The 25,707-nt window shown below is 46.4% G+C and overlaps 1 protein-coding gene across 7 annotated transcripts in view; it reads left to right on the top strand.

Annotated features, from left to right (window-relative positions):
• The window catches only part of HUWE1 (HECT, UBA and WWE domain containing E3 ubiquitin protein ligase 1), a 779,197-nt gene that overhangs the window by 463,425 nt on the left and 290,065 nt on the right, over positions 1-25,707 (top strand). For all 7 annotated transcript variants that reach the window (XM_033921870.1, XM_033921880.1, XM_033921834.1 and 4 more), the window contains 4 exons: positions 15,282-15,454; positions 15,772-15,920; positions 16,056-16,113; positions 16,315-16,413. In XM_033921870.1, the coding sequence (XP_033777761.1) occupies positions 15,282-15,454; positions 15,772-15,920; positions 16,056-16,113; positions 16,315-16,413 (479 nt within the window). The remainder of the gene's footprint in view (positions 1-15,281; positions 15,455-15,771; positions 15,921-16,055; positions 16,114-16,314; positions 16,414-25,707) is intronic.

Genomic DNA, 25,707 nt, shown 5'->3' with positions numbered 1-25,707 from the left:
GCTGTCTCAAGGCCTCATTCCATTGTTCGATCCGGGTCACTTTTGTCTTACAGCTTGGCTCTTGAAAGGGATCACCTAATAATGGGTATTAGATAAAGTGATCTCAACCCTCTTAAGCTCTCGAAGACTTTCCACTTCTTGGGCTTTTGTGCGGGTTTTGATGTATATTTGAGTGGTGTGCTGTGCCTAGAGTGGTCTCTTTTCGAGTTTCCTTGCCTAACATCTTAGAGTTCTTGCAAGGTGGCCTAGCTTAGTCTTCTCTCCGGGTTCAGTTTGCGGCCTTGTCAGCCTTTTCATGGGTTGTTGAAAGGTCAGCGTTTGACTGCCATTCCTGTTGTGATTCGCTTCTTGCGGGCGGCCAAATGACTCAAGCCTTCCATGCGGCCCTATGTTCCATTTTGGGATCTTAATTTGGTCCTGTCTGTTATCCCAGGACAAGCAGGCAGCCTATTCTCACATATGGGTGATATCATCCATGGAGCCCCAATGCGGACAGTCTCGCAAGCATACTTGCTTGTAGAAACTTCAGAAGTTTCGAGTCAGCCGCACCGTGCATGCTCAAGTGCCTTCCCACCTAGCACAGGGCGAGTCTCCTCAGTTCTCAGTTTGCCGCAGAGCTGAGAAGTCTGTACGTCGTTCGCTTCGTGCCTTCTCTCACCGCGGTTTGTGTTCTTTTTAGTCGTGAATCGCTGTGTTACTACTTTTCTTTTCATTAAAAAATAATTTATTTTATTTTCCTGACTGGCGGGGCAGGCTGCTCTGCCGCAGCTTGCAGGCTTCGACTTAGCAGCAACTATCTTCCCTCCTATGTCCCGGCCAGTAATGGGCTTCAAGAAGTGTAGCCAGTGCCAGCGTGCGATTTCTCTCACGGACCCACACCGCTGGTGCCTCGGGCCTGACCATAGTCCTAAGTCGTGCAAGTACTGTGCTACTCTTCAACCTCGAGCCCTTAAACGTCGTCTAGTGAAAAAACTCTTCAGGATGGACTCTTTAGTGACATCCTTAACCTCAAGTGCTGCCTCAGTCCCATCTTCCAGCAAGGTTCCTCTGCTTCCACGACTCCGACCTTGAGTCTCATCAGACCGCCCTCGTTCATCTTTATCCTCGAGTACACCTGTTTTATCTTCCCCTGAGCTCCACTCAGGTCAGATACCTAAGTAGAAGGTTTCTGCGGTGGTTCTCAAGTTCAATAAGACCTCCAAGTCGAAGCACATCTCCACTGCTACTTTGGAGCCTTTAGCCTCAGCAAGTGGTCCGGTTTCAGATGCGGATCCACATTTGCAGGCTTCTTTCCAGACCATGTTGGAGCAGTAATTTGTTCAATTACTGAGCAAATATGGTTCTGCCTCGACAATGCCTCCTGTAATCCAGCCTGGGCAATCCGCAGTCTCCTGCAAGGTTGAGTCCCTGCTTGTTCCTCGAGCTGAAGCTTCACACTCTATGCAAGGAGCAAAGTCTTTGCGAGTGTCTGGTCTGGCATCTACATACTCGATGCAAGGAATAGATTCTTTGTGAGTGTCTCAACAGGAATCCTCACACAACATACAAGGATCAGAGTATTTGGGAGTGTTTCGATCTACAGCTTCCAGCCCTAATCATTCACCAGCAACATTGCCTGTTTCCATACATAGAGCAAAGTCTCCTTGATCCTACTCGAGATCTGCTTACAGACATCGCTCTCGTCGTCAATCGAGGCCCTCATTGAGGCGCAGGTCTCCTTCCAAAGAGCAGCCTTCCTCATCTAGACCTCATTCCAGACCTTACAGCTCTTCGAGGCCTCCAACTCCTCGATCGAGGTCGCCGCTTCCAGACTCAGAGGAAACAGCTGCTTCCATTGCTTCCTCCAAGTCTCCATGTTCTGTGGATTGCCACTTCACCAGAGAGGCTTCGCCTTCGTTCTCCACTCGAGGCGCCTTGAGGTCATCGAGTCCCTCTCGAGGCAAGGCCAAGGCGGATCAGCTCTCCTTCTCTTCTTTCCTTCGTCAGATGGCTGATGACCTGGAAATTCAATTAGATGCTGGTTCTAAATACTCTAAGGAGTATCTCGAGGTCATGCATCTGCCTCAACATCCTGCAGAGTCACTTAAGCTTCCTCTTCATAAACTTTTGTCTCAAACTTAAACGATGTCTGGAGACTCCTTATGCTATACCTGCTGTTCCAGGCAAGTTGGACTTGAGGTATAGAACTTTACATTGCAAAGGATTTGAGAATTTACAGTTATCTCACAAATCCCTCCTTGTGGAGTCATCTTTGAAGAAAACCCATCCTTCCAGGGTCTATGCCACAGTCCCTCCTGGAAGAGAGGGTAAGACCATGGACAAGTTTGGACATCGTCTTTATCAAAATGCTGCGATGTCCCCCAAAGTCCTCAGCTACAATTTTATCTTTGTTACTTATCTCAAGTTCCTCATTGATATTCTTCCAGGCTTTCTCCAGAACCTGGATCAACATAGGCATTTCGAGTTCCAAGAAGTCACTGCTACTCTGTCACAACTCAGATTGCATCTTCTCCAGTCATCTTATGATGTCTTTGAACTGTCTGCTAGGGCTACTGCTTTCTCTTTAGCCATGCGCCGCTTGGCCTGCTTCGTACCATTGATATGGATCCTAATCTTCAGAACCGTCTGGCTAACATTCCTTGTGAAGGCAATGACCTCTTTGATGAATCCATAGAGGCTGCCACTAAGAAATTGTCTGAACATGAAAAGTCCTTTACTTCCATTGTCAGACCAAAGCCAAAGCCTGCTCCTGCAAAACTTTCACACTCGACTCCAGTTTTCCAGAGGCGTTATACTCCAAGCGCGGCTGCTTACACTTGAGCACCTCCCAAGAAACAACAGCAGCAGAAGCAATAGAAACCGGAGCCTTCTGCTGCGCCTAAGGCTGAGCAGCCTTTTTGATTGTTTGAAACAGAGCATAATCTCCATCGTTCTGCCTCTGTCCTCCTTTCCCCCCATAGGCGGTTTTTTCCATCATTTTTACCATTGATGGGAGATCATTACATCTGACCTCTGGGTGCTGTCAATCATCAGGGAAGGATACTCTTCATTTCACTCAGGTTCCTCCAGATCTGCCTTCAAGAGAGTATCCTTCCAATCCATCCCAGACCGCCCTTCTTCTTCTTCAGGAAGCTCAAGCTCTGCTTCTTCTCTGTGCCATCGAAGAAGTTCCTCTGGAACAGTAGAGCAGGGGGTTTTACTCCCATTACTTCCTGGTTCCGAAGAAGACAGGCGATCTGCGACCCATTTTGTATCTCAGGGCTCTCAACATACAAAAATTTTGCATGTAGTCCCTGGCGTCCCTTTACCCCCTTCTAGATCAGAATGATTAGTTATGTTCTCTAGATCTCAAGGAGGCTTATACTCGAATCCCCATTCATCCGACCTCCCGTCAGTACCTCCGATTTCGGGTGGGGAATCTGCATTACCAATAGAGTGCTACCCTTCGGCCTGGCTTTATCTCTGAGTGTTCACCAAGTGCCTGTTGGTGTTAGCAGCAGCTCGAAGGAACCATGGTCTTCAGGTGTTTCCCTACCTAGACAACTGGCTCATCAAAGATTCAACATCTCAGGGGGTAATTGTAGCGACCCAACGGACTACGTGGTTCTTCCAAAGCTTGGGATTCGAAATCAACTTCTCCAAATCCCAGCTTCAGCCCTCTCAGAATCTACAGTTCATCAGAGCTGTTCTGGACACTATCCAACTCAGAGCATTCCTTCCTCAACAACATCTGGATGCTCTTCTTCAACTCTGCCATGGAGTGTCTTCCCGCTCTTCAATCTCAGCGAGACACATGATGGTCCTCCTAGGTCACATGGCCTCCACAGTGCACATGACTCCTTTTGCCAGACTTCACCTCAGAATTCCTCAGTGGACCCTGGCATCTTAGTGGACGCAGGCTTGCGAAACACACTCAACACATTGCAGTCACTCCTTCATTGAGACAGTCTCTCCACTGATGGATGCTCTCTTCCAATCTCTCCAGAGGCTTGCTGTTTCAAACGCCCTCTCATCAGAAGGTCCTCACGACAGATTCCTCAACCTACGCTTGGGGAGCTCATATCGATGGTCTCCGTACTCAAGGCCACTGGTCCAGCATGGATTATCAGTGTCACATCAGTCTGTTGGAACTCAGAGCGATCTTCAATGCTCTCAAAGCTTTTCAACATCTTCTTCACGACCAGGTAGTCCTCATTCGGAGGGACAACCAAGTCGCAGTCTCCTGCTATGTCAACAACTAGGTAGTTACTATGTCAACAAACAGGGAGGGTCGGGATCTCCCTCACTATGTCAAGAAGCTCTGAAGGTTTGGGACTGGGCAATCCTCCACGCCTTCCTGAAAGCTGTCTTCATCCAATGGGCGAAAAACTGTTTGGCAGACAAATTGAGTTGTCTTCTGCAACCTCATGAATTGACACTCAATTCCTGGCCTCTTCACATTTTTTTCGCAGTGGGGAACTCCTCAGATAGATCTGTTTGCATCTCCCCACAACCACAAACTGCCTCAGTTCTGCTCCAGGATATATTCTCCTCATTGCCTCGAAGCAGATGCTTTTCTACTGAAATGGACAAATTTCTTCCTGTATGCATTTCCTCCATTCCCTCTCATTCTCAAGACTAGTCAAGTTGAAGAACGATCATGCCACCATGATTCTGATAGCTCCTCGGTGGCCAAGATAATCTTGGTACTCCCTTCTATTTCAACTCAGCAGCAGAGAGCCATTCTTTCTACCAGTTTTTCCGTCTCTGCTTACACAGAGTCAAGGATCTCTACTTCATGCCAACCTGCAGTCTCTACACCTGACAGCTTGGTACTTTTCAACATAACTCCTCTTCAGTTTTTTTAACCCGTAAGAGACATTTTAGAGGCTTTTAGAAAGCCTACTACTAGACAATGCTATCACCAAAAATGGACTAGATTTTCTACGTGGTGCATCTCTCATGCTAAGGAGCCTCAAGATTCCTCCTTTGCAATTATCCACCTCTAACCTCAAGTCTACATCGATCCGAGTCCATCTCAGTGCAGTTGCTGCTTTCCACCAGCCAATTGATGGGAAACCCCTCTCTGCTTATCTGGTGGTTTCCAAATTTATGAAATAACTTTTCAATGTTAATCCTCCTCTCAAACCACCTCCAGTGGTTTGCGATCCGAATGTTGTTCTTGCAATTGATGAAGCCTCCATTTGAACCAATGTCTACGGCTCATCTGAAATATTTCACTTGGAAAGTGGTGTTTCCCGCTCGAACAGTCAGTGAGCTGCAAGCTTTAGTTGCTGATCCACCTTTCACTGTGTTCCATCATGACAAGGTGGTCTTTCGTGCACATCCTCATTCTTACCTAAAGTGGTTTCAGAATTTCATCTCAACCAATCCATTGTTCTTCCAGTGTTTTTTCCAAAGCCTCATTCTCATCCTGGAGAATCAGCTTTTCATACTCTGGACTGTAAACGTGCTTTGGCCTTCTACTTGGAATGCACCAAACCACATAGAACTGCTCCTCAACTTTTTGTCTCCTTCGATCCAAACAAGTTGGAACATCCAATTTCTAAGCGTATCATCTCCAACTGGATTTCTGCTTGTATCTCTTTCTTCTATGCCCAGGCTGGACTACATCTACAGAGTCGAGTCACAGCCCATAAAGTCAGAGCCATGGTGGCTTCAGCAGCTTTCCTCAGATCCACTCCTATTGAGTAAATTTGAAAAGCTGCCACCTGGTCCTCGGTTCAGATTTAGAAAAGGATGCAAAAAGAGCCAAAAAAAAGACCTAGCATGGATAACTAAAGAAGTGAAGAAAGCGATAGGAGACAAGAAACACTCATTCTGGAAATGGAAAAAGGACAAAACCGGGGAGAACTGGAAAGAGCACAGGAAACATCAAAAAGAATGTCACTACATGGTTAGAAGAGCAAAAAAAGAATATAAAGAGAGTCTAGCCAGGGAAGCACGAAATTTCAAACCATTCTTCAGATATGTTAAAGGGAAGCAGTGGCAAGGGAGAAGGTGGGACCGCTGGATGATGGAGATAGGAAAGGAGTGGTGAGGGAGGAAAAAGAAGTGGCGGATAGACTAAACATGTTCTTTTCATCAGTATTTACAAAGGAGGACACATCCAATGTGCCAGAACCTGAAAAAATCTTCAAAGGAGATCAAGCAGAAAAATTAACATCCATGGAGTAAAACCTTGAAGACGTACATAAGCAAATAGATAGACTAAAAACTGACAAATCTCCGGGCCCGGACGGAATCCACCCTAGGGTACTGAAAGAACTAAAAGGAGGAGTGTTTGGCGAAGTGGTTGGATCTACAGCCTCAGCACTCTGGGGTTGTGGGTTCAAACCCCGCGCTGCTCCTTGTGACCCTGGGCAAGTCACTTAGTCCTCCATAGCCCCAGGTACGTTAGATAGATTGTGAGCCCACCGGGACAGATAGGGAAAATGCTTGAGTACCTGATTGTTAAACCGCTTAGATAACCTTGATAGGCGGTATATAAAAACCTAATAAAAAAGGAGAAATAGCAGAACTACTACAAGTTTGTAACATATCCCTGAAAACGGGCGTGATCCCGGAGGATTGGAAGATAGCTAATGTTACGCCCATCTTCAAATAGGGATCGAGAAGTGACCCGGGGTATTACAGACCGGTATGTTTGACTTCGGTTCCGGGGAAGATGGCGGAAGCGCTGATAAAGGGTAGCATCGATGAGCATCTAGAAAGGAATAAATTGATGAAAACAAGCCAACATAGCTTCTGTAAGGGAAGATCGTGCCTAGCGAACTTGTTGCACTTCTTTGAAGGAATTAACAAACAAATGGACAAAGGGGTCCCCATAGACATTGTATACTTAGATTTCCAAAAAGCCTTTGATAGGGTACCTCATGAACGCCTACTGCTGAAACTGAAGAACCATGGGGTGGAAGGAGACGTACATAGATGGATCAAAAATTGGCTGGCGGGTAGGAGACAAAGGGTAGGAGTGAAGGGCCACTACTCAGACTGGAGGAGAGTCACGAGTGGTGTTCTGCTGGGGTCGGTACTTGGACCACTGCTGTTCAATGTATTTATAAATGACCTAGAAACAGGGACGAAGTGCGAAGTAATAAAATTTGCAGACAACACCAAACTATTTAGTGGAGTAGAGGACTGTGAGGGTTTACAAAGGGACCTGAACAAACTAGAAGAGTGGGCGATGAGATGGCAGATGAAGTTTAATGTAGAGAAATGTAAAGTCTTGCATGTAGGAAACAGAATCCCAAAGTACAGTTATATGATGGGAGGGCTGGTAATGGGTGAAAGTACCCTAGAAAAGGGGGTAATAGTGGACTAGACAATGAAGCCGTTGGCACAGTGTGCAGCAGCTTCCAAGAAGGCGAATAGAATTATAGGTATTATCAAGAAAGGTATTACAACCAGAACGAAAGAAGTTATCCTGCCTTTGTATCGGGCGATGGTGCGCCCGCATCTGGAATACTGCGTTCAGTATTGGTCGCCATACCTTAAGAAGGATATGGCGATACACGAGAGGGTCCAGAAAAGAGCAACACGATTGATAAAAGATATGGAAAACCTTTCATATGCTGAAAGATTAGAGAAACTGGGGCTCTATTCCCTGGAAAAGTGGAGGCTTAGAGGGGACATGATAGAGACTTACAAGATCATGAAGGGCATAGAGAAAGTGGAGTGGGACAGATTCTTCAAACTTTTGAAAACTACAAGAACGAGAGTGTGTTTGGAAAAATTAAGAGTGGACAGTTTCAGGACCAATGCTAGAAAGTTCTTCTTCACCCAAAGGGTAGTGGACACCTGGAATGTGCTTCCAGAGGGTTTGATAGGACAGAGTACAATATTGGGGTCCAAGAAGGGATTGGATGATTTCCTGAAGAAAAAGGGGATAGAAGGGTATAGATAGAGGATTACTATACAGGTCCTGGACCTGATGGCCCATCGCGTGAGCGGGCTGCTGGGAGTGATGGACCTCTGGTCTGACCCAGCAGAGGCACTGCTTATGTTCTTATACTTTCACCTCTCATTATTGTCTGGATGTTTTCTCCAGACGGGATGGCCATTTAGGCCAATGAGTATTAAAAAATGTATTCTCCTAAGTTGCCAACACTCCCACCATCCTATTCTGGGTTAGCTTGGAGGTCACCCATATATGAGAATAGTCTGCCTGCTTGTCCTGGGATAAAGCACAGTTACTTATCGTAACTGTTGTTATCCAGGGACAGCAGGCAGCTATTCTCACAATCCACCCCCTTCCCCTGGTTGGCTTTTCTGCTAGCTATCTGAACTGAGGAGACTCGCCCTGTGCTGGGCGAGAAGGCACTCGCGCATGCGCGGTGCGGCTGACTCGAAACTTCTGAAGTTTCTACAAGCAAGTTTGCTTGCGAGGCTGTCCGCATCGGGGCTTCGTGGATTATGTCACCCATATGTGATAATAGCTGCCTGCTGTCCCTGGATAACAATTGTTACGGTAAGTAACTGTGCTTTCTGGTGAGTCCACCCTTTGAGCCTTTGGATGACAGCTCTTTGAAGGACCTTACCCTTAAAGCGGTCTTCCTGGTGGCAGTTTCATTTGCTAGATGTGTTTCTGAGCTGCAGGCTTTCTCTTGTAGGTCTCCCTTTCTCGAGTTCTCTTGGGTGCGGGATGTCTTGCGGTCTTTTCCTTCCTTTCTTCCAAAAGTAGTTTCTCCTATTCATTCCAATCTATTTGTAGTCCTCCCGGTGTTAGGTAGTCGAAAATAGTTGCGCAAATTGGATGTCTGCTGGGTCTTTCACGCTTTCAGAGGACCTAGAAGATCAGGAAATTGGATCATCTCCTTGACCTTCTAGAAAGTTCTCGTCTGGGGGATGGCGCTTCCAAGGCTACCATTGCACCTGGATCATGGAGACTACTGCTTCCGCTTCTCTTCTTCAGAAAAATTCTGTTCCAGAATTTCTCGAAGCTCATTCCACTCGGGGTCAAGCAGCTTCTTGGGCTGAGTCTTCTTTAGTGCCTCTAGTGGATACTTGCAAGGCTGCAGTTTGGTTTTCTCTGCATTCCTTTGTCCAACACTACCATGTGGATGTTCCAGCGTGTTGGGACGCAGTGTTCGGTGAGCATGTTCTGTTGTCGGTCCTTTGGCGGTCCCACCCTTGATGGATACTGCTTTGGTACGTCCCATTCGTAAGGACTAGTGCTGCCCGATTTCCGATTCTAATCGATTCACCAATTCACTTTGGGTGAATCGATTCAAATCGATGTGTATTTTTAAAAAATCGGCCTCTCCAATTCGGGGCCCAACCTCCTCCCCGCACCAGGCTGTCATCGCGGTCACAAATCCTGCTGTGCTGACGCCGCCACTCAAAACATTTTTAAAAACCCCTCACCAACTCTGGATTCTCCGGCCTGACTCGGCACAGCCTGAAGTTCTATATTCAACTCCAGCCAAAGAAAGTAAAAAAGAAAAAACCCTCTGAAAAACCAGGCAATTTTTCAAACCCTCCCTGTAACAGTAGCCTGGATTAGCAGTTGAACCACTCTCTCCTGTAGCTTTAGCGAGTCAATTCCCTTCTGCAGCCTCAGGGCCTCTGTTAGGCTGTTCTGCCTCCAAGGAAGAAAGAAGTTGCATCATCGGAGGTGGGGCGGCCTAGCAGAGGCCCTGAGACTGCAGATGGGAATTGACTCGCTAAAGCTGCAGAAGGAGAGAGTGATGCAGCTGCTAATCCAGGCTAGTGTTACAAGGAGGGTTTGAAAAATCGCCTGGGGTTTTTTTTTTTTTTTATTTTTTTATTTTCTTTGGCTGGAGTCAAACATAGAACTTCAGGCTGTGCTGAGTCAGGCCGGGGAATCCCCAAGCCGGTAAGAGCCGATGAGAGCCTGTTAATCGGGAGGGGGGAGTGGTGCCGATGGACCTAGGAGTCAAGAGGGAGGGGTGCTGCTAGACCTGGGAGGTGAGTGGGTAAGGTACTGCTTCTAGTCAGAGGGGATGGAAAGGGAAGTGAGATGGGCCCTTCTAGTCTGAGAAGAGAGGTGCTGCTTGCCCTGGGGGTGGAAAGGAGAGGTGCTGCAGCTAGTTGGTGGGGAAAAGGAAGTAGAGAGGAGGGGGAGGGGAGGTACTGTTGGAGCTGAGTGGTAGAGGGAGGTGAAAGGGAGAGGTACTGCTGGATTGGGAACAGAGGAGAGTGCTGCTGGACTTAAAATGGAAGAGGGAAAGCTGTAGCAAGACTAAGGGGAGAGTAGTGGATAGGGGAAAGGGGAAGAGCAGTGAAGGAGGAGAGTGAGAGGGATGAGGAAGAGAAATGCTGCTGCTGCACCCAATTGGGGGAAGGAGGGAGAAGGAAGACCAGGAAGTCATTATGTCATTGTATAGATCCATAGTGAGACCACACCTGGAGTACTGTGTGCAATTCTGGAGGCCACATTACCATAAGGATGTGCTGAGACTGGAATCAGTCCAGAGAATGGCCACCAGGATGGTCTCAGGACTCAAGGATCTCCCATACGAGGAACGGCTAGGGAAGTTACAGCTCTACTCACTCAAGGAACGTAGAGAGAGGGGAGATATGATCGAGACATTCAAGTATCTCACGGGCCACATCGAGATGGAAGAAGATATCTTCTTTTTCAAGGGTCCTGTGGCAACAAGGGGGAATCCGTTGAAAATCAGGGGCGGGAAACTGCACGGTGACACTAGGAAGTTCTTCTTTACTGAAAGGGTGGTTGATCGCTGGAATAGTCTTCCACTTCAGGTTATTGAGGCTAGCAGCATGCCAGATTTTAAGGCCAAATGGGATAGACATATGGGATCTATCCGCAAAGATAGATAGGGAGGGTCATTGGGGTGGGCAGACTTTATGGGCCGTGGCCCTTATCTGCCGTCTATTTCTATGTTTCTATGTAAGGGAGAGGAGAGGAAAGAGAGATGCCAAGACCATGGGAGGGAGGGAATGGAAAGGCGATACTAGGCCATGGAGGGAGAAATGTCAGAGCATGGGGGGGAAGGAGACAGATGCCAGACCAGGGGAAAGGAAGGGAAATGGAAGGGGAGGACACAGATGGAAGATGGATGGTTAGCACGGAGAAAGAAGAAAGGAGGAGTCCACCCTAGCAAGCGAGTTATCAGAAGACAACCAGCGCATGGGACCAACATGATTTGAATAATGAGCAGACAGCAAAAAGTAGAAAAAATCATTTTATTTTCTGTTTTGTGATTACAACTTGTCAGGTTTGAAATGTGTATCCTGCCAGAGTTGGTGTTAGACCACAAATGTAAGCTAGGATTTAACAGAGAGAGGAAAAGTCTCTTGTTTGTTTATTTTGTTTACACCACAGCACCAATGTGGGTAGGAGAGAACAAAGGGGGTGAAGAGTCTGTCTATAAAAGGAGTGAAGAGGCTATAAAATAATCCCACCATGGTGTTTGAAAAAATCGAATCGAAAATTTGATTCAATAAGCTGAATTGAATCGAATTGAAAATTTTTTTCCTGAATTGGGCAGCACTAGTAACATAGTAACATAGTAGATGACGGCAGATAAAGACCCGAATGGTCCATCCAGTCTGCCCAACCTGATTCAATTTAAATGTTTTTTTTTTTTTTTGTAATTTTTCTTCTTAGCTATTTCTGGGCAAGAATCCAAAGCTTTACCCGGTGCTGTGCTTGGGTTCCAACTGCCAAAATCTCTGTTAAGACTTACTCCAGCCCATCTACACCCTCCCAGCCATTGAAGCCCTCCCCTGCCCATCCTCCACCAAACGGCCATACACAGACACAGACCGTGCAAGTCTGCCCAGTAACTGGCGTAGTTCAATATTTAATATTATTTTCTGATTCTAAATCTTCTGTGTTCATCCCACGCTTCTTTGAACTCAGTCACAGTTTTACTCTCCACCACCTCTCTCGGGAGCGCATTCCAGGCATCCACTACCCTCTCCGTAAAGTAGAATTTCCTAACATTGCCCCTGAATCTACCACCCCTCAACCTCAAATTATGTCCTCTGGTTTTACCATTTTCCTTTCTCTGGAAAAGATTTTGTTCTACGTTAATACCCTTCAAGTATTTGAATGTCTGAATCATATCTCCCCTGTCTCTCCTTTCCTCTAGGGTATACATATTCAGGGCTTCCAGTCTCTCCTCATACGTCTTCTGACGCAAGCCTCCTATCATTTTTGTCGCCCTCCTCTGGACTGCCTCAAGTCTTCTTACGTCTTTCGCCAGATACGGTCTCCAAAACTGAACACAATACTCCAAGTGGGGCCTCACCAATGACCTGTACAGGGGCATCAACACCTTCTTCCTTCTACTGACTACACCTCTCTTTATACAGCCCAGCATCCTTCTGGCAGCAGCCACTGCCTTGTCACACTGTTTTTTCGCCTTTAGATCTTCGGACACTATCACCCCAAGGTCCCTCTCCCCGTCCGTGCATATCAGCTTCTCTCCTCCCAGCATATATGGTTCCTTCCTATTATTAATCCCCAAATGCATTACTCTGCATTTCTTTGCATTGAATTTTAGTTGCCAGGCATTAGACCATTCCTCTAACTTTTGCAGATCCTTTTTCATATTTTCCACTCCCTCTTCGGTGTCTACTCTGTTACAAATCTTGGTATCATCTGCAAAATGGCACACTTTTCCTTCTAACCCTTCAGCAATGTCACTCACATACATATTGAACAGGATTGGCCCCAGCACCGAACCCTGAGGGACTCCACTAGTCACCTTTCCTTCCTTCGAGCGACTTCCATTAACCACCACCCTCTGGCGTCTGTCCGACAGCCAGTTTCTGACCCAGTTCACCACTTTGGGTCCTAACTTCAGCCCTTCAAGTTTGTTCAACAGCCTCCTATGAGGAACTGTATCAAAGGCTTTGCTGAAATCCAAGTAAATTACATCTAGCATATGTCCTCGATCCAGCTCTCTGGTCACCCAATCAAAAAATTCAATCAGGTTCGTTTGGCACGATTTACCTTTTGTAAAGCCATGTTGCCTCGGATCCTGTAACCCATTAGATTCAAGGAAGTATTTCAGAATAAGCAGACTAAGTTTTGCGGAGATAATGTATTGATTTTCCCAGATGTGGCCCAAGCAACGCAATTGAGAAGAAAATCCTTTTTAGCTTTGAAATCTAGGGTGTTGGCTTTAGGAGCCACATTTTATTTAAAATTTCCTTGTAAATGCTTGATTAAATTCAAAGAAAATGATTATGTTTATTGGGACTCAACTCAATTAGAACAATTTTTGCAACATCAAGAATCCATTAGTAATTCCTCTGTTACCACATAATTAATTGTTTGGAGTTTTGAATTTCTAAACACTAATATGTTTGGTCTATATGATCATGTTTATGTGACTTTTTTCTAGAATACATGTACTTGCTCTCCCATAGTTATGAGGACTAGAGGAATTTATGTGATAGCTTCATGGTTGATGTATTAATATTATTTATGTTCCTTACCTTATTATTATGTATATGTAATAATGGTATAAAATTCGAATACAAAAAAAAAAATAAAAAAAAAGATTCAAGGAAGTACACTATCCTTTCTTTCAGCAGCACTTCCATTATTTTTCCAACAACTGAAGTGAGGCTCACCGGCCTGTAGTTTCCTGCTTCATCCCTGTGACCACTTTTATGAATAGGGACCACATCCGTTCTCCTCCAATCCCCAGGAATCACTCCCGTCTCCAGAGATTTGTTGAACAAGTCTTTAATAGGACTCGCCAGAACCTCTCTGAACTCCCTTAGTATCCTGGGATGGATCCTGTCTGGTCCCATCGCTTTGTCCACCTTCAGTTTTTCAAGTTGCTCATAAACATCCTCCTCCGTGAACAGCGCAGAATCTACTCCATTTTCTCGTGTAACTTTGCCAGACAATCTCGGTCCTTCTCCAGGATTTTCTTCTGTGAACACAGAACAGAAGTATTTGTTTAGCACATTTGCTTTCTCCTCATCACTCTCTACATATTTGTTCCCAGCATCTTTTAGCCTAGCAATTCCATTTTTTATCTTTCTCCTTTCACTAATATATCTGAAAAAATTTTTATCTGAAAAAATTTTTATCTCCTCTTTTTTACATTTTTAGCCATTTGTTCTTCCGCCTGTGCCTTCGCCAAACGTATCTCTCTCTTGGCTTCTTTCAGTTTCACCCTGTAGTCCTTTCTGCTCTCCTCTTCTTAGGTTTTTTTATATTTCATGAACGCCAACTCTTTCGCCTTTATTTTCTCAGCCACTAGGTTGGAGAACCATATCGGCTTCCTTTTTCTCTTGTTTTTATTGATTTCTTCACATAAAGGTCCGTAGCCATTTTTATCGCTCCTTTCAGCTTAGACCACTGTCTTTCCACTTTTCTTATGTCCTCCCATCCTAATAGCTCTTTCTTCAGGTACTTTCCCATTGCATTAAAGTCCGTACGTTTGAAATCTAGGACTTTAAATATCGTGCGGCTGCTTTCCACTTTAGCCGTTATATCAAACCAAACCGTTTGATGATCGCTACTACCCAGGTGAGCACCCACTTGAACATTAGAGATACTCTCTCCATTTGTGAGGACCAGGTCCAATATCGCTTTTTCCCTTGTGGGTTCCGTCACCATTTGTCTGAGCAGAGCCTCTTGTAAGGAGTATACCAATCTAACAGGCACTACAGAAGGAGAAATTAGGTTCTTACCTGCTAATTTTCTTTCTGTTAGCCTGTAGACTGGTATAATCACCCACCCTATCTGTCTTTGTGCAGTGATTGCGGGTTTTTGTTCACGTTCAGATTTTGAATTTTTCTGTGGGTTCTAGTATTTTTCTAGTGCCGGGGAGATATAAGAACAGCAGCTATGGCTTAGCTGGTGAGCTGTGGGTACACTTTCAATGCAGGATTCCAGTTCTATACAGGTTCCAACAGTTGTTACCCTGTGTTTGTTGTTTTTTCACCTCCTGTTCAGAATGTTTTTGCTGTTCTCAATTAGTGTTTTCCTAGGTTCTGCTTGGCTATTCGGCAGACTGGATTGTTAGAGAAAGGCTCAGCTAATATACTACAACAAGTTTTTGTCTCAGTCTCTACCTGCTGGTCATAGTGAGGTACAGTACCCATTTGTAAGGACTATACTGGTGTACAGGCTAACAGAAAGAAAATTAGCAGGTAAGAACCTAATTTCTCCTTAACATTCCAGAAGACCAGGAAGGCTCTATATCTTACAGTGAGGGAACCTGAACTGGCTCACCTTGTTCACTCAGAATATGGAATTATTTGGACAACCAAGCTGTTTTGTGCCTTATCTGCTGTGCTCAATGCTTCCTTTTCTTTATTAGCCCCAACATGGCAAATACAGTGAATGCAGCCCTAAAGCCCCTGGAGACCCTCTCACGCATTGTCAACCAGCCTAGCAGTCTCTTTGGAAACAAAGGAACTTCCAGCAAAAACAAGACTGACCAGGACTCCCATGGGACTGCTAGGGATGCCAACAGTAATCAGCCTGATTCAGGTATTATCAAGAAGTTGGTTTACTTTACACCCTTTGGTTCCCTCACCTTGTTCCAAGCACTCTGCTGAATGAAAACAGATTAGGTACTGATGAGTCCCTCTCTTTCCTTCCTTGCCATTCTAAGCATAGAGTTTCAGTGCTTGGTGACCAGCCAGTCAAGTGTGAGCAGTTTCCAAATGGATGTAGATTATGCTACCTCTGTCACCATCCTGTCTGCCACCCTCATACTTGTCTCTTGTAGGAAAAGTTAAAAGAAAAAAATAATGGCCCATATGTTGGATTGTTGTAACAGTGATGACTGCCACATATTTTCACAGGGGAGGCAGGGGAGGCAGAACTGCATGAGGAAGACCATGACGTTACTCAGGCAGAAGTGACTGATGGGGATATTATGGATGGAGAGGCTGATACAGACACAGTAGTGATTGCAGGGCAGCCAGAAGTGCTCAGCACACAGGAGATGCAGGTGAGATGGAACTACTTATACAGCATTATAGAAGAACTTTCTCAAAGCATTCACATGCTATAATGATTAGTGTCCAGTGTGTAACTGCTGTCCTTTGGTGGTTGTAGCACCTGAAGTCTCTCTTGTTGATTTCAGGTGGAAAATGAACTGGAAGATCTGATTGATGAACTGCTTGAGAGAGATGGGGCAGCAGGTAAGGGCGTCAGTAGGCAGTTTTGTAAGAGGGCAGGCTAATTTTCCCAGAGGGCAGGCTAATTTTCCCTATGTTTGAGAATGCCCTTTGCACACTTACTTGCTGTTCTTCACACCCATGGCTTTACTTGAATGAAAATACCAGTGGAAAATTGTAAGTTGTAGGACCATATCTTCACACTCAAGATGGTTGTTTTTACAGTGAGCAGAAGTGGAGAAGATGAGTCTCAGGAAGATGTTCTAATGGATGAAGCTCCCTCAAATCTTAGCCAAGGATCCACACTGCAGCCCAATAGAGAAGGTAAGGAAAAGAAGTCAGACAGATGAGCACTATATTGGCAATTCAGAGGGAAGATAAGGTGACTAAATGGTCATGTCGCTAGCTACGAAGGGATAGAAACAAGCTCCAAAAGTACTACAGGCTAGCAGGACGGCTAAGGGAAAGGAGTTTACCAGCTGTTCATGCCTCTGGGAAGGGAACAAACACATTTCAGTTAATACAAAAGATGCCTGTACATTTTGAGTTGGAGAGGAAAAAAGGGGTACAGATTGTATCACCATCACTTGTAGTTCACAATAGAATTTAGAATTCAGTTTAAACTTTTGTATAGTGCTAAGTTGTTGAGCCCTTATGTTTCTGACCACACCTTGAGATCTAATCATTTACTATTGATGCTTCCTAGTAAGGTAACATAGTAAATGACAGCAGATAAAGATCTAAATGGTCCAGCCAGTCAGCTGAACATTCACACTTACCATACAATCATGTTTAAATTATATTTTATTTAATATTTCTGGGCAATAGATCATAGAAGTCTGCCCAGTATCATCTTCAGGTTCCCACTACCTGAGTTGCTGTTGAAGCTCACTCCAGCCTATTCTATACAACCTTTCACAGGAGCTTCCATCAAAGCCCCTCCCCAGTCTATCCTAAACCAAATCACCATTTCCAGTGCAATAGGTGAGACATTTTAGACAGCTGGGTTATTTCCCCATACCCACATGCTACAGAAGAAATCCATTACTGATTTTTCACTCCGCCTCTGATATACTTCACTGTTCAGTTTAGCGCCCTCTGCAGTTTTTTCCTTCTGCACGCATTACTGCAGTTGTGTGTGTTCTGCTCTCCCCATTTTATTATTTTAAATTAATATAATTTTGTCCCCTTTCCTAGTAATTTTGTGCTTACTGCGAGTTTGAAGCTCTGCCTGCATGAAAATTCACAGATATTACTCTGTAGCTGACAGGCCAATCTCTTTTGGGTACCTCTTGGCCAGTCTGCATAATGTTATCTGGAACTCAGTGTCATCCCTGAAATGGCTCGCTCACCTACTGTTAAGCAGGGATTGAGCGCAGGCTGTTAGGCATCCTTAGGAGGCTCGGCAGTGTCTTGCAGAGTGCCTACTGCATTTTCGCTCCTCTATTCATCCCAGTGTGCATCTGTTGGTCTGCAGGGGTAGATGTAGTCAGGCAGAGGAGTCTGGCAGCCTGAAGATCAACTTTGAAGACCAATTCCCAGCATTGTGGCAGTGAAATTCTCATATAGCTACTGTGAGAGAACTGAAAGCAGGTTTGCAGCATGGATCCTGTAGGTCAAGACTGACAGCCTGTGAAAGACATCAGGGGAAGCTGGAAGAGTGAAATTTTGAGTGTTTCTGGATGTTCCTCCTCCTGAAAAATCCTAAAATTGCTGTTTTTCAAGTTTGGGAAATGTGTAAAAAAAAAAAAAAAATTGTGATTTTGGTGTGAATTGTGTGCCAATGGCCATCTTGGATTTGTAACAGTTTTTTTTTTTTTTTCTTCAGCTCGCTGCTTCTTCAAATCTTTGAATATTGCCTAGAAAACTGGTAGGATGGTGTGCTTGGGCACTCCTCATGTGAATTCTTGACGGGATTGCACAAATTTAGTTCTTTTAGAGCGTTTTTACGCTGCATGACTCAGATTGGGGGGGAGGGGGGCTGTAGCATCCAGCTAAACTTCTCTCCTACTGAAGCAAGTGACCAAATGCTCAGGTAGCCCGGCAGGCTAGCTGGCATTACTTTCAGGGCTTGGCACAGCTGGTTCTTCCATTAGCCTGGCTGCGGACCCCCCAACCTGCCCCTCCCCCAAAGTCTTAGAAATGCATCTTTAAATCATCTAAGGGTAACTTTATGCCCCTGGAGATGGATACCTTTTCTGAATTTGTTTAAAAAAAAAAAAAGTCAAATTCAAGTGTTCTTTCCCTGAGCAGTTTACATCCGCCTCTGCAGCATTTCTTAGTGAGATGGTGCCTTTGGACACGTCCTCGCCTTACCCTGTTGCACTGCTTGATCTGATCTGAGAGACCCAGAGCCCGATATGTCTCTTACTGATCCCTTGTTTGTTGGTACAGCGTTTCCAGGGATGGGCGATCAGGGATGGTATACTGGATCTGTGGATCCTTTGGGGGTCTTGGATCCTCATATGGATATTACAGTCCTGAGCTCATTTTAGCTTTCAGCTCTGCCAGACCTTACTGCTGAGTTTTTGTAATACTAAAACTTCGTCCCTCTGCCGGCTCTGCCACTTCTACCTCCTGGCTTTGTGCTGTATGCTGACTTCTGGATATGAGTGTTTTAGTCTCGGAGCAGTTTGACTCTCTGGAGGATGCTCTGTAAATTTCTAGAGTTTTGTCACACTTTTTCCTCTAGCACAGGAGTGTTGGCAGCTTTTAGGTCAGCCCAGGTGGCTTCCTTGGTGCATGTAACCAAGCACACCCCTTTCCCAGTGGGGGTGGGGTGGTGTTGAAGGATATGCAAGACAGCCGTGTGCCTGTATTCCTCAGGAAAACTTCTGATGCAGCTACTTTAGGTATCAAAACTGCTTCGGCAACGTCTTTGTGGCACGCGCCTGTCGCTCTCAGTGGCGCACACTGGAGAGTGCAGTGGTAGATTCCCCTCCAATATCTGATGATGGATGCCTTCTATAATATCTTGGAAGTTTTGGCAAGTGTGCCTGCCGATTGCTCTGGGTCAGAAAATGGACTGGGGATTCCACTTTAAAGGCGATATTAGCTAGGCTGCCTTTTAAGAGGCACTTGTTGCTTGGCAACGACCTGGATGATCTCATGGATTTTGTGATGGACCTTCGCCCTAAGCCCATGCTTGATAGTGGACCTAAACCCTCTTGGGGTTCTGGTCATTCTAATTTTTGTGGTTCACAGCACTCTAGACCGTATGCGTCTGCAACGTCGCAGAGATTTTCACAGAGCTCCCAACGATGATATGATGGCTACAGTCGTTCCCAAACTTCCACCTCCCATTTTGCACCCCCTGCCAGAAAGCCACGATGCTGACAGACCAAGGGATGCCCTTCTGCGGATAGGGGGCCGACTCCAAGCGTTGTTTCTTTCCTCAATGTCCCTCACGTCAGGCCAGTGGGTCTTGCACAATTTTTGGCTAGGCTACATGCTAGAATTTGCAAGGCCTGTCAGATTGGTTTGTGAATTCTCCTTTGGGGTGCCCACGTTAAGTGTTCAGAGTTCAGGTAGCCATTCATCGCTGGCTAGATGTTCAGCCTACAGAACCGGTGCTACCTGAACTCTCGGACTCAGGCAGATACTTTGTTTTCTCATGCCAAAGAAAGGCTCAGATAATTGGAGGCCTATTCTGGATCTTCAGTAAGTGCGTGCGGCTTTCAAGATTCCCTGCTTCCACATGGAGGCTTTGCGTTTGGTCATTGCATTGGAGGCTACAGGAGAGTTTCTTGCCTCACTGGACTTTACAGAGATGTAATTGTATATTCCCATTTTTCCGGCCCACCACAAATTTCTGCGGTTTCATGTTCTGGAACAACATTGCCAGTTCTCGGCCCTGCCCTTTGAGCTGTCGACAGCACCTTGTACCTTCACCAAAGTGATGGTGGTAGTGGCATCTTACCTGCGAAAGATGAGTCTACAGGTTCACCCTTGTTTAGCACACTAGCTGATCAGAGCTCATTCTGCCAAGGAATAACTCACAGTGGAGCAGGTGCTCCAGGTGCTGGAGGACCTAGGCTGGATTGTTGACTTCAGGAAGAGATATCTGATGCCCAGGCAATCACTGGATATGGCTGAAGGCCGTGTCTATTTGCCAGAAGCTCTCAGACAGAAGCTGTGTGCCCAGATTTCTTTTCTTCTGGAGTGGTTAGCTCTTTCGGCATGGGATTATCTTCAAGTTCTAGGATCTATGGTTGCCTCGCTGGATGTAGTTCCTTGGGTGAGGGCACTCATTTGTCCGCTTCAGCATGCCTTCCTCTCTCGCTGAGCGCCACACCAAGATGACTTACAGACTTGTCTGCTGTGGACTCTGAATGTGCGAGCAAGCATGGACTTGTGGCTTTGCCCGCTCTTTCTCTGTAGGGGTGTACAGTTCCACATTGCCTCCTGAATCGTGGTGGTTCTGGATGCCAGCCTTTGGGGCTTGGGAGCAATTGCAATAGTTGTCCTGTTCAGGTGTGTTGGTTTCCTTCACAGAGCAAGTGACCCATCAACCGATTGGAGCTCGGGGCCGTTTGTTTGGCTCTGATGAGATTGTAGAAGACTCTGGAGGTCTAAGCAGTCAGGGTCTTCTCCGACAATGCAATGGCAGTAGCCTATGTTAGTCACCAGGGAGGGACTTCCTCTGGCTTAGGAAGTCCGCCTTCTTTTTCTTTGGGAGATCATTATTTCCTGGTGCTGGCAGCAGCACATGTGTTGGGTGTGGACAACGTTCAAGCAGACTTCCTCAGAAGACAGTCTCTCGATCCAGGTGAGTGTGTCCTGTCTCCAAAGGCGTTCCAAGCAATTGTGGGGCTCTGGGGACGGCCCCACTTCAACTTCATGGCCATCGCAAGAAACAAGAAAGCAAATCGCTGCTTCAATCAAGGATCCGAGCCTGGAAGTGAGGAGCTCGACAATTTGGTGCAGCCGTGGCCTCAGGAGATTCTCCTATATGTCTTTTCTCTTTGGCCGATGGTCGGCTGAGTCATTCGGAGGATCGCAGCTCATCCAGGCTGTGTCATTCTGGTGGCTGCAGATTGACCTAACGGACCATGATACGCAGATCTGATGCATCTGTGCATCGGTCGCAGCCTGCGGCTGAGTGCCTTTCTGGACCTTCTCATGCAGGGGTTAGTTAATCTGGGTCATTTTGCTCTTCCAACATGGTTCTTGAGTGCCCAGCCTCAGAGCATGAAGATATTCTGCCCTGATGGTTGATATTCTTCTCAAGTCTAAGAAGTTGTCCTCAGTGTCAGCTTACACTAAGGCATGGAGGGCCTTTTAACATTGGTGCACCACAAACCAGGTGGATCCATATTCAGCTCTGATCTTGCTGATTCTCGCCTTGTTTCAGGCTGGTATGGATAAAGACCTTACTGTGGCTTCTCTGTGGGTCTAAGTGGTCTGGATAAAGGCTTCTCTGTGACTTATTTTTGGTTCCAGGTGACCGGGCTCTTGTTTTTAAATTACGGGAGTGTCGGCCCTTGTAGATGTCTCATCCTGTAGACCCATCTTTCACTGATTTTCTGAAGGGGGCCCTTCGTGTCAGGCCACCAGTTAACCAGTCCTTTCCCGGGACCTTAACCTGGTGCCGTCTAGCCTTATCAAGGCTCCTTTTGAGCCACTTAAAGATGCTTCCCTCTTGGACTTGGCGCTCAAGACTGTTTTCGGGTTGCCATTCCTTCAGCAAGACGTGTGTCGGAACTACAGGCTTGGTCTTACTATGTCCATTTCCTTCGTATTTAGAGGCTGGAGTTTCCCTTCAAATGGTTCCTTCCTTCCTTTCAAAGATGGTTTCAGCTTTCCATGTTATTAAGGAAGTATATTTGCCTGCCTTTCAGGCTACAGGCTCTAGAACACAAGATCGCCTGTTGCAGAAACTGGATGTGCGCAGAGTTCTTTTGCGTTATTTGGAGGTTACCAATTTGTTTAGCCTCTGAACATTTGTTTGTGCTGACTCATTCAGTTAAATGGGACACTCCCGCATACAAGGCCTTGATTTCAAGATGGATCCATAGGGCCATTTCATCAGCATAAAATTATTTCTGGGAAATAGTCCCTGTTTCTGACAAGGTGCATTCTACCAAGAGTGTGGCTTCTTCCTGGGCCGAAGCTAGATCTCTCTCTCATGAGGTGATTAGTAGGGTGGCAACGTGGTCTTCTTTTCAAGTGTTTGCCAAGTTCTATAGAGTGGATGTAGCTGAAAGACAGGATTAGCTTTCGGGTCCTTGGTCTTAAGAGCCAGCGGAGCAAGCCCACCCTGATTTTGAACATCCCAGCTGTCTAGAATGTCTTGCCTATTATGCTGGAAAGATTATGTTCTTAGCCTGATAAGCTCTCTTCCAGTAGATAGGTGAGACATTCTAGACTCCCCGCCCTGTCCTTCCTGTGCCTGCTTATAGTTTTCAGTCTGTTTATGCTTCTCCAAGCTGATTCTTGGATGTCTGTCAACTCTTGAGGGCTTGGAAGACTTTGTATATATATACCATTTCTTGAGGAGTAGTTTCTGAGCTCTTTTGAAGCCTGTGTTTGTGGTTAATAGTACTGTTTAGTTACTTTGAGCAGAACAATTTGTTTAACCTGTTACTACAGGTGCCTCTACTTCACGTATATTAGGAGCTCCTTAATACTTGGGTACTAACTTTAAAGGGTGCTAAACTGCACAATGAAGTACATCAGAGGCAGAGTGAAAAATACATAGTGGATTCCTTCTGCAGCATATGGGTATGGGGAAATAACCCAGCTGCCTGGAAAAGAGCTTACCAGGGTAAGTATATAATCTCTTTAAACAGGACACAGACCGTGCAAGACGGCTCTGTACCAGCCTTAGTTTTATATCATTCATTTTCTAATTGGAGATCCTCTTATGTTCATTCCATGCTTTTTTTAATTCTGCCACCATTTTCATCTCCTCCACCTCCCTCAGGAAGGCATTCCAGGCATCTATCACCCTCTGTGAAAAATAATTTCCTAACATTATTCCTAAGTCTGCCACCCCACAACCTCAATTCATACCCTCTCGTTTTACCATTTTCCTTTCTCTGGAAAATATTTGTTTCTATATTAATACTTTTCAATTATTTAAATTTCTGTATTATATCTTTTCTGTACCTCTAGAGCAGGGGTGCCCAAAAGGTCGATCGTGATCGACCAGTAGATCGCGAAGGCAACGTGAGTCGATCACGTTGCCTTCGCGTTCTACCTATTTCCCGATGCGGTAAACAGGATGCAGAAGTGCCGGGCCGAGCAGCCCCCTCCCCCCCCACACACACACATCGTCAATTCTGACATCAGAGAAGAAGTTCCGGGCTTCCAGGCAGCCAATCGCTGGCTGGCCTGAAACTTCCTCTCCGACAGAATTGACAGTGAGGGGGGGAGGGGAAGGCTGGTCATCCCAGCGCTTCTGCGTCCTGTTTATCGCGTCGGGAAGCAGGGAGAGCTCAGAACTCGGTGGTGGTGGTTTGGGGGCCTATTCCCTGATGGCAGTGGCTTGGGGGAGGGCAGGGAGGAAGAAAGACAAAGAAAGAAATGGGGCAGGCAGAGAGATAGAAAGAAAGGGGGGTGCAGGAAGACAGAAAGAAAGAAGGGAAACAGAAAGAAAGGGGAGGACAGGGAGACAAAGAAAGGTGGCATGGAGAGAAATGCAGACAGAAAGAAAGGGGGGCAGGGGGAAAGAAAGAAAGGGCAGGGAGAGAGGAAGAAAAAGTTGGGGGAGGAAGCATACAGGAGACTGAAAGAAGGGAAGAAATATTGGATGCACAGTTAGAAGAAGAAAGTGCAACCAGAGACTCATGAAATCACCAGACAACAAAGGTAGGATAAATTATTTTATTTTCAATTTCTGAAGCATCTGGAAGACTGGTATAGTCCTTACGAATGGGTTATATACCTCACTGCTACCAGCAGATGGAGACTGAGAACAAACTTGTATATCAGGATAGCTTCCCCCTAGCAATCCAGTCTATCTCAGTCTCCATAGTAGGTGGTAAGACTAATTCTTAGTACTGTTGGAATTTTGTTTTGGACTCCTGGGTTCCCCTTTTGTGCTGGATGGAGCTTGGACGGGTCCTGTTTGGGGATCCGTCCAACCTCAGGGGTGTTAAACTCAGCAGGTCTCATGCTGGGTCCCACCCCCATGTTCCTCCACCTCACCAAAGTTTTGTAGAGGTGCCTCTGCCGGCGGCCTGGCCCTCTGGTTGGTCAGCCCTCCAGCTTTGAGAGCCGTGGAGTCTGTTCTGATAAAGTTAAAAAAAATAATAATCCTGAGGTGTGCCGGTCTAAAGGGCTCATTTCCCTTTAAAACTGCCTTTTTTTTATTGTTGAAATCACCTAACCGGCACTTTTCTTACAGCTAGGGCGGTTTTAAGCACAATGAGCACTTTTAAAGGGAAAAATGCTCCAGACACGAGGTACTCGTGGTTGGCCTGTGCAAGCGTTGTGCAGACTGGAGTGCTTGGGCAGTCTTGTCAGCAGCAGATGCTGGCTGCCGGGACACCCCGTAGCATGTACCTCACCAGTCAGCTTTGGATCGTGGGGAAGCCCGGGCTTCCCCCGACGCCCATGCGGAGGGTTCCCTAGCCGTCGACGGTCAGGGTGAAAAGTGTTCCCTTACCGCCAGAGCAGCTGGAGATTCCCTTTTCGCGTCGGTTGGTTCCTCGGCCTTAGCATCTGGACAGTCCCAGGCTTTTCAGATGCAGCAGGCCGCAGGAGCTCCAATTTTCAGGTCCAATTTCGTCCGGAACCTCCTCCTTTATTTCTGTTACCTCAGGTGAACTTCCCCCTGTTCTGGAAGTACAGGGCCAAGGTATGGTAGGGTCCGTTGCTGGGGCAGGGAGTCCTTAGGGGCCGCCGGGGTTTTTTTCCCCTGAATTTGTTAGCACTTTGTAAAGTTTATGTGCTGGTGGCTGGAGGTTCCGTATCCACTCCGGGGATCTCAGGAGGGGGGAGAGGAGGTTGCCCTCGACGTCTTCCCCGGTGCGGCCACAGGCAGCGGCGGTTTTGCCCCCTTCTACTCATCTCTCGTCCAAGCGCCCGAGGGTTTCTTGGGATGAGGATTTTTGCCCAGAGGAACAAGATGTTATTGATGAGGACCTGGACCCATGGGAAGATTTACAGGATCCTCTTGGGGGGTCGGATGCCACCAGCTAGGGGTTCGAGACCCCCTGTCTGGCGAAGATGTGTCTGTGGTGCGCATTTTTCAGTGGGAAGTGCTTCATGAGCTAATTCTTCAGGTCGTCTCGGTTTTGCACTTTGAGGACATCGTGTCGGAGCCTCCGCGTACGGTGTACCCCTTGCTTAAGGGGATCTGCTCTCCTTCCTGCTCTTTTCCTATGCATCAGGATATTCGGGACATGCTCACACAGTGGCAGGTGCTAGAAGCTCCCTTTCGTTTTGCACGTTCAATGGCCCACCTGTATCCCATTCCTGATGGGGATAGGGACACATTGAAGTCGCCGTGCCTGTTGAGGGTGGTGCGTCCTTGAAGGACCCAAAGGAGCATAAGTTGTCCCTCCTTAAACAGAGTTTTGATGTGACAGCTCTGGCGGTCCAGGCCGCTATGTGTGGCTGGCTGGTGGCTCGGGCATGTTTTCGCTTCGCTGGGCCAAGCTTGTGCTTGAC

This window comes from Geotrypetes seraphini, chromosome 1 (genome assembly GCF_902459505.1).
Source record: "Geotrypetes seraphini chromosome 1, aGeoSer1.1, whole genome shotgun sequence".
NCBI lineage: Eukaryota > Metazoa > Chordata > Amphibia > Gymnophiona > Dermophiidae > Geotrypetes > Geotrypetes seraphini.
This window is presented reverse-complemented; position numbering and strand designations above follow the sequence as displayed.